We start from the raw sequence: 9,708 nt of genomic DNA, 5'->3' as shown, positions 1-9,708 counted from the left end.
TATAAAATGATAGAGTTGTATGGTGAGTGGAATGCTGATGTGGCAGTCCATGACACTCTGGTAGAGTGTCATGCACTGGAGATGCCCTAACCAACAATGAAAAATAGAATTTTTATCCTTAACGGGTTCGGGTTTGGTTATAACCAACGATGAAAAATAGAATTTTTACCCTTAACGAGTTCCCCAACGGGGATTGGGGAAACCACGGGGACCTGATGGGGATCCCCGATGGGGATCAGAACAGTTTTAGCTACCGGTTTCGGGGACGGGGATACCGATACCCGGCTTGAACCCGGCCCATTGCCATTCCTAGAAAAAATCAAACATAACCCGGACTTACAATTTTTGAAATCTATACATCCTCCCGATCAGATGAAGGTGTTGGTCCGGTAAACAATAATTCCCACAAAGGATGTGGTGGCTGAAAATGACATCATCAAAGCAGGAGGTAAAAAAACAAGAAAGGAGTTTATGAATCCTGCTAACAAATTATTACAATTATATCCACACCACATACTATTAATTATTATTATTATTATTAAGGTTGTAACCTGATTACTAAAGTTTGTTTTCATAAAAATTACCAGAAATGAAAGGACAGTATATTAGGCAGCGATGGGCTCGGTAGCTTGGTTCAGCCATGCCTTCTCGGAGTCGTTGAGGTACGGTGCCAAGATATCTCTACATTTAGCATGATAGCTGTTCACCCATTTGACTTCTTCCGCTGCCAGAAGGCTCACATCGATCAACTTTTTCTGATACGGTGCCTGTACAAGTAACAACAGAACCGTACACTTGATCTCATTATGATGTTTGTTTTGGACACCTCTCATGGAGGTTCAAAAAATTCACACGGTTCATCCGGAAAAGATTCAGGCTGGTCAGAGACAGCTAGACGGTGATTGACCTTGATAAGTGTCCACATTTCTAATTTAACATGTCCACTTTCAAAAATAGATGGTTATAATTTACTAAATTTCCAACTCTACCCTTAATATGGCACACTGATATTTAAGAGTTGATGAGATAGAGAGAGAGAGAGAGAGAGAGAGAGAGAGAGAGTGTGTGTGTGCATATTTGTTGTGATGGTGCAATGATGGCAATTGCGGTTGTTAACTTGTTACAGATGCATTTGGTATGCAAACAAGACTAGATAGAACTGGATGGGACGGATGAAAGAATTGTACAAGGTTATAAGGTTCTACTTTGACATGGGTAGTTTAGTAATTTAACACTCTTATCCTAATTTTTTTCCACATTTTCGTGGCTCACAAAAAAATGCATTTTTTCCCACTCAGTCATGTCCATCCTGTCCCACTTACAAAACACACCAACAACATGGTCTATTAACAAATCAAATTTCGAAAGATCAATACGGATTGGGAGTTAGAGCAGCTTACTTTGGGAAGTATGATTGGTGCTTATGCATGTGTGAATACAGCAATGTTGTGAAGAAGAAAAAACAAAAACCAATATGAAATTCAGCAAACTTACCCATGTTATGTGCTCAAATTCCAAGTAGCCTTTCTTCGCAAAGTTAAACTGTGTAGCTGCCTCCTTGATTATAAGCACATTCTCCAATCTAATACCGAATTTTCCATCTTCATAGTAACCAGGTTCTGAAAAACAAAGTCCCAGCACAGTAACGTCTCCAAACAGAAATAAAGCAAAAGCTTTATGATAATGAGAAGCTAGTTATTGTTATGCTAAGCATGGTAAGTATATTTTATGGCGACTTTACGCATTTTCAAGGAAATGACATCTGATAGGAGTTCATGAAGAAGCAGGATTAGAGTAGCATACTTGGGGTGGGGATATGTAGATAGCATAAAAGTTAGAGGGTGGGGGATGGGGTTAAGGAACCGTTAGTTAGGGTAATAGAGCCCTAAGTTAGACCAAGGTATTAGGTATGTAGTTTTTTTAATCTTGGTTATGTTTTTCTTGCGCCTGCTTATATTTGTATATTTATTACTGACTCGTATTAATCTTTTATGCTTTTCTCTCTTTTGCACACTTTTCACAAGCCGGTCTTCACGGAAACAATCGTTCTGCTCGGGGTAGTCAGCAGTCATCAGGTCTGCAAACATCTTATCCCTCCCAGACCCAAACCCCGGGTGGGATATACTGTGCTAGCTTGCTTTTGTTTGTGTTCCGATATGCAATATTGACAAGCCATATGCATTTGAATAGGCAAAAAGAGTAGATACCAAAATGTTATCCCATTTAATCAATATGAGATTTTCTTGCCTTATGCAGTTGTAGTCAATTATACCATCTATGGAGCTCATATCCTCAAGAAATTGGTCATATTTTTGCTCTCTGTGAGGCTTATTTTGAAATGAAAAAGTATATTATGGGGTTTGGATATGACCAACTATCAATCTTTTGATAGATAAAAGCAGAAAGGCGATGGCGATGGCATAATACCATCTGAATTTCCAGGTCACCTATGTTGCTTCACCTGATCTTTCAAACAATGTCAATTGGGAAAGATTTGAGATTTCTAGGGATTTAGACATCTCTATGATGAAGATTGAGGCCATTGGCTTGCCCACAATACAAAAGACTGCATGCAATTCGATTTTGATGAAATTCCATGAGGGGCAGATTGATTGAAAACCGTAAATATTTTGATAACCGTGAGAACCAAGTATTTATGAATTCATGATGAATATAATGAAAATGCATGATATTCACGATGAATACTATTCATGAATATTTAGGTATATTCTTAATGAATAATTTATCAAACAAAACCCTAACTCTATTCACTGTATGGATATGCTACAGGAGCCTGTTCAAATACTGAAGAATTGAGTTGATATTCAAGAGGATAAACATGTATGTGTTTGGTACACAGACGGGACTGGAGAGAACTGGACGGGCGAGAACGAGTTAGGCGCATGAAACAACTGTCAAGGTTTCAGTTTTTAATTTGACATGGGTAGTTTGGTAATTTACCAACTGTGTCTCAGTTCTCTGATTTTTGTTCTGCCAGAGGAGTGCATTTTTGTCCCTCTCAATCCTGTCATGTCCGGTCTAATGTCGCACCAAACATGGGACAATACAAGTTTTTATTCTGTCTTGTCCTGTCCTGTCCTGTCTGACATACCAAACGTATCGGTACAACATATGTAGTTCATATGTTGGAAATTTCTTTAGGCAATGACTATTTTTAGCCGCAAAAATAGTAAAGCAATGGTAAAACTCAAAAAACAAGAAGACAGGCGAAGTTAACTTTGAAAAAGAAAAAAAAATGATAAATGCTAAAAGCGAAGATGCAATAGATACCATCTGTTACCGTCATTGAAGCTTGCAGTGGGACACTCAAACCAGGTCTGAAACTGATGGAATGTGGTCCTGTCCATTAAACATACATGGTATGAATATTAACAGAACTAGGTTAAAGCATTTCGTCTCTGATTACAATAATATGTGTATATATACAAAATAACTGAATAGGGTATTCCACTTGACCCACCTTCATGAACATTTAAGTAAGAGCCTATCCCGTGACCAGTTCCATGTCTATAATCAAGACCATATGACCACAATGGAACTCGAGCAAGAACATCAAGAGCATGACCTGATAGTGTGCACTTTTAATTAGTAAATTTTGAATGTAAGATATGAAAATAGTAATACCAAAAACAATGAGATATGAATCATACTGGTAAAATACAAAAACTACTTAATGGCATTCAGTAGAGATGCTCATTTTATCATCAAATTTAGAGATTAATCATTGACATGAGAGAAAAAGATATAGGTGATCTTACCTGTAGTGCCATTGGGAAATTGCACATTACCCAAAGCAAAGTGACCCTTGAGAACCTGCGTGAAACAATGAATTAACATCCTCAAAATGAACAGCCTTAAAATTTACAGTTCTGAAGATGGCAAAGTCCAGACAGCATAATTAATTTACAGCCTTAAAATTCATGGAACTCACTAACATAATAATAGTAGCAAGCAGATAATAACTTGTAAACTGCAAGATTAATGAAATTTTAATAACTTTTTGGTAATTGTATATTTGTATTTGTCCACCTATTCTTTGTCTGATTTTCAATAAACCTACATTCATCCTAGTAAGACTCGTGACCCAGAGATGTTAGAATTTCTGGTACTTTGTTTGAATCACTTGTATATGAAGGCCTGCACGTATCTCCAACACATGTTCACAGGTAACATTGACTTGGGAGACGTGGGTTGAGGATAGTGCTCCCACATCAGAAAATTACAACTTATTCGATGAGTACGTATGCCGTTAGATTACTCAAATAAAGGCAATTGATTTTTTTCTGTTAGAAGCCCACACATTTAATACAGTACGGTTTTAATTATGGTACGGGAGACAGGTGGTAACAAATTTGCAGAGTTCATGCCACTCAAACGGTACATACCTGCATTTGCCTTTGAGGTAACTACACACAACAGGACATGTTGAGGCTAATGATCCCATGTCATGATAATACAACTTATGGGTGATGAATATGAACCAGGATTAATCCGCTCATAATTAATTGAACGAGTTAGAACCCCAAACACTCGTGATGGTAAAATAAAGATTGTAAATAATTAATATTAATACTAAAAACAGTAAAATAAAAAAGAGCCCTACCGCAGTATAACATCTTTTTTCATGTTCAGAAGGCTTTCCAAAATGAACAGTCCGAGTTATATCCGTTGTCCCATCCAGATACTATAAGAAATAACACCATAAAATAAAGTGATGAATGCTTTAAATATGCAAAAGGTAGTTATGGCATATAGGCATTAACCTAAATCTGTTATTTACTCCATTGATAAATACTGAACGGAAGTTGTGAGAAAACCTGTGCTCCAGAATCACAAAGATACATGCTGTTTGGATCAAGTTCAGCACATGTTTCAGCTTCTGGTTCGTAGTGAATAATTGCCCCATTTGGACCAACTGACGAGATAGTAGGAAAGCTCAACCCTCTGAAGTGCTACAAACATACAATAGAGCGTCTAATTAGTAAAACAGCATGTGAACTTAATAAGCCATGATTAGTAGTTCAAACCAAAAATATTGATAGAGAACTTATAAATCATGGAAGAAGATCCATTCAGATGGGAACTTCCTTTAGGTTCCAAAGGTGACCATAAATACAGTTCAAGACACCTCTTGGTAATTGAACAATCAGAGTCATCATTTCAAGGTAATCAAATCTATGAAATAACACATCCATTTATAAAACCTTCATTTTGTTTGATGAATTGATGCAGGTCATCAATTTGACATCTTATAAGATTACAACTTCTTAATTAGGCATTACCTCTTTCGCAGCACGGAACTCCTCTAGCTTATCACTTACCACCACTTCTGTCAGTTTCACATCTCCACTGCAGCAATCATCAACAAGAAATATACCCGTGTCAGAAACTATGAAGGGGGAGGACGTGAATAATTTTATCAGAAGTAATTAAGCAATATGTATAATAACAGGCACAGGCTTCTCATCCGTCGCATGCTTACTTATTACTTGATATAACGTGTTTCCATTAACTTATACATAGTCACTAAAGCATTCAAGGTTACATGTACTTGAGCTTTCACCGGAACATATCGAGCAAATATATCTACATTTAAAGAATAATAACCTACGAGTGTTTTTTAGAACTTATGCTTTCTGACTCCTTGAAATAACCCGAGGCCCCATAGATTTCCTGCATCTGCACATTTATGGAAAAGCAGAGATTAATTCAAAATAGAATTAACAAAAAGATAAATTATGATGTCTTAAAATTTCACTTACGAGGCCTGAACTGAACATGGATATAGCAAGTCCACAAAATATCAGAAAAATGATCTTTCTATCCCGTTATTAACAACAGTAGATTAAACTGAAATGCTAGAAATGATAGAAAGGCGAAAGGCCCTCTTAGGGGTCAGAAATATGCCTAGATAGATACAAAAGAATTAGGCCTCTAGATGGGTGCATGACAGAGAGTCATTTTTACCCATGCTCGCTACTCTCTTTGAAAACATCTGTCTTTATCTTGCTTTCGGCAGCTCCATAAGACTATATTGGTGGAGTTATCAACATATCATTACAACGACAAAGTTAGACATAATTATTATTAATGAGGGGTTTATTGTATCATACATGTCATCAGTCACAATTCAAACCATAAATATTCTGAGCACAGATTCGACTTTTTAGCCATTTATTTCTCCATGTACCATATTTATTGTGCTATTTAACTACGTAAAGTTAAGAGCATTAAATATATATCTTGATTAAGAGACATTTTGCAAGGGCCTTTCTATTAAGGCTAACATTTACATAGGGAGCTAGGTACTCCATTTCCTATGTGGTAACAGTCTACAGGTATGGCTACTACGCATTTAAGAAAAGAACAAGAACCAAAAGGAAATTTTGTGCATTTAAGTTAAGAGGCCTGCCACAACATGCAACAAACTCAAGACTCAAAAACATACCTGCTTATCCAGCCAGGCAAGGTATTGCACAACAGCTGCACCATCCCGAATATGTGCATTCTTTAACCCCTCCATCTCTACAGGATTCTGAAAAGAAATGTCAAATTGTTTATTCCAAAAAACTGGAAGAAGATTATAGAGTGGAACAACCATATCATTTTTCAAATAGTATGCCTGAAAATAACAGTGAATTGGAAAACTTAAGACAGGCAAAGAATGAGGGTCACCTTGAATTACAAGAGCTTTTCAAGGAGTACAAGTCAAACTAATTGCATACAGTCATATATGCATAACGAAAACCTAAAAAAATATAAGCTTAAATGACAGACAAATACTGAAAATGCAACCATCTGACTGTTTAAATGGTTAAAGCTCTAAAAATAAGTCCTCTTACAGACCATTTCTCAGGTAAAGGTTTCACTCTTCATGTTGTTTATTTTGATACCATTGATGTTCTATACTGAATCTTCTTTTTACAAAGCAACTTTCTCAAGCTCTATCATTATAATCCTTCCATGAGAAACGTCTTCACATTATATATATTGTAATCATGTAATACCCATGTGCATGGTCACTGCATCAGTGTTGAGTAACAAATGCATGGAGTAACACTTCAGATTGCCATTTTGAGGAAGACACAAAAACAAAGCATATAGACTACCAATTGTATCTAACAATCATAAATTTAGAGCTTAAAATAGCATGCAAAATAAAAGGAGATATACTAAAAAAGGCCAAAAAAACCAATTTCAGTAAATCCAAATAAACCAAAAATAAAACTGATACATCTTCAGACCAACATAGATACATTACCTTCAAAGATTTTGGAAGGGCCAAAGGTGACTGTTGTAGGAGGACCTGGTCAGGGTTTAATTTTGAATACAGAGAATAGCAGCAGCGAGGATCAACCCAAATCTTATGGCTATTATCTGCTGCTTCAAGTGCACCATTTGATTGTGTTCCCTTTGCTGATGTCAGCTGATTAGATGCAAGCAGAGCCACATCTGAGCTCACTGCACTGTAGTCCTTTACTGTTATTTTATTTTCCTCCATATAAGATTTTACCTGCAGAAAATATACATCTTAATCTGCATACCCAAACAAGCCCCCTTTGTCTGGAAACTACAGTCAAACATACACTGGCAACTCACATAATGAACAAACAGATTATAAATGAACCTACCTCAGATGACAATTTCCGTTCATCCACATACAAGAAAGCCGATGATGTTGTTACAACAGCAAATGCATGAACAACAGGAGAAAAAGAGACATCACCTCCACGGATATTAAATAACCAAACAACCTGGGAAAACAGAATCATGATGAAGTTGCCTTGGCACTGCACACTTGATTAATTCATTGGCAACAAATAGGTAGAAAAGTAACATGTGTAGCTCTAGATATCACAACCGACAACTCAACATTGAAAAAGAATCATCGTAAAGCTATAGTATCACCTCATCAAGTGTTGTAATTATTATTCCACGAGCTTTTTCCTTTTTAAGATTGTCTCTTAAATCCTTTAACTTGTCTGAAACTGAACGACCAGAAAATTTCAGAGGATGCACATGAACAGGGTTGATTTCAGCTTTTGGTTGATCCTTCCAAACTTCATCAACCAAGTTTCTGGTTGTGGGAACTAATTTTTGTTGCTTCTTTGCAAACAAAGACCTCCATTTCTGTGCAGTTTCTACCGATATACACCAGAAATCAATACCGATAGCTGAATCTTGAGGTAAATTCTGATACAGAAGATGGGAGTCTCATTAGTTAAAATATGATAATGGGTAAGATCAAACAGTAGCAAGATGTTAAATCTAATATCTCTTCTCCAATGTAAGAGGAGGGTTGGAAGCCAGGAAGTTGGAGAAGGTCATACAATGGATATCCACAAATCTACAGCTGGGTCTTCTCCCATACGCATAAGCTTCCATTGGTCACTTAGTTGTTGTTCTGCCTGAAGAAAGTACCGTCCATCCGTCCAAAGCAGTGCTTCATTCATTGTTACAAGTGCCAAACCTAAAGAAGTTCATAACAGTAAGCAAAACACGCATCATGCGACCAACAGCATCGCTATTTCATCAAAACTGACCAAGATGGGGACTGCTAGCTGTGTCATGTACCCTTTGCCACAACACATGAAATGTAGCAAGTCACCTCAATCATGACAAAAATACTTTGAGAGATTATTCTGTACTAACGAAACAAAAGGTTCAACACAGCCATGTGAAACGGTGGAACTACCCCCAAAGGTTGCCATGGGTAGTACATTAGTGATGTATGGGTGCAATGCACTAGTGTGCATGTTATGAATGCAAAATCCACTGAACATCATATCAGTAAACCAGCAAGAGCTCGTCCTGTGTAACATCTATTAAAAAAATTTAGAATTTTAATGACCTGTTCTACAACATTATGTGTACTATATAATAATTAAATGAAAAGTTAGCTTACTATCTGGTCACCACATTAAAATAAATTACCAGGCAAAATCAGTATGAGTTCCAAAGTTGAAAATTTTAAACAGTTTCACTTTTCTTGAAGAACATCGGTTATCAAATCAATATGAATGCCAAAGTTGAAAAAAACTTGCTTGACATCCAAATTTCAACTAAAAACACTCTCTTTGCAACTCACCTTCAATTAGCAAATTTAAAACTGAACCAAAAAGATAAACAAAAAAATAAATACATTCAAGGAACAGAACTAACCAGCACTTCCAGTAAATCCAGAAACGAAAGCACGCCTCTTGTCTCTAGCAGATACGTACTCGCTCTACAACGTATCAAAACACACATTTAGAAAAATAAAAAAAATACACAAACTAATCACCTGATCAGGAAAAGGAATAATCTATTGACGGATGCACTTACACCACAAACACAATCAATTAAAACTTCAACTGCAAATTGTTTGACATTATAAGAAATCAGAAGAGAGACGACGATTCAGATAAGGAAGGTTTAAAGTAAAACCTGATGATAATCTTCAGATGGAACAACTAGGGCATCGAGAGGCGGAGTATGTGAAGCCATTAAAGATCTCAAAGCAGCGAGAATATCCGCCATCGCAGTTGTTCTTTCGAGTTTTCTGAAGCTATTCGATGAGAAGAGAGGGTTTATGATGGACGATCAATCGCAGGAGTAACGATGAGACGATCAGGCTACGATCTAAGTACCTCTGGTGCTTTTCAGTTGGGGAGAGATTTCATCGGCGATGATAAAGGAAAGATTTTA

At 36.7% G+C, this 9,708-nt stretch overlaps 1 protein-coding gene across 1 annotated transcript; it reads right to left on the bottom strand.

The window, feature by feature from the left end:
• Nucleotides 1-448: 448 nt before the first annotated feature.
• Nucleotides 449-9,708, bottom strand: LOC112512532 (probable Xaa-Pro aminopeptidase P). The gene is made up of 16 exons (XM_025118544.1): nucleotides 9,448-9,708; nucleotides 9,184-9,247; nucleotides 8,352-8,491; nucleotides 7,930-8,214; nucleotides 7,653-7,775; nucleotides 7,283-7,534; nucleotides 6,470-6,556; nucleotides 5,633-5,700; nucleotides 5,304-5,370; nucleotides 4,839-4,973; nucleotides 4,625-4,705; nucleotides 3,780-3,834; nucleotides 3,482-3,586; nucleotides 3,292-3,360; nucleotides 1,495-1,619; nucleotides 449-767 (listed from the first exon to the last, which is right to left on the bottom strand). Exons 1-16 carry the CDS (start codon nucleotides 9,538-9,540, stop codon nucleotides 606-608), a joined length of 1,911 nt encoding a protein of 636 aa, XP_024974312.1. The 5' UTR covers nucleotides 9,541-9,708; the 3' UTR covers nucleotides 449-605.

This window comes from Cynara cardunculus (genome assembly GCF_001531365.2).
Source record: "Cynara cardunculus var. scolymus isolate 2C chromosome LG 5, CcrdV1, whole genome shotgun sequence".
Lineage (NCBI taxonomy): Eukaryota > Viridiplantae > Streptophyta > Magnoliopsida > Asterales > Asteraceae > Cynara > Cynara cardunculus.
This window is presented reverse-complemented; position numbering and strand designations above follow the sequence as displayed.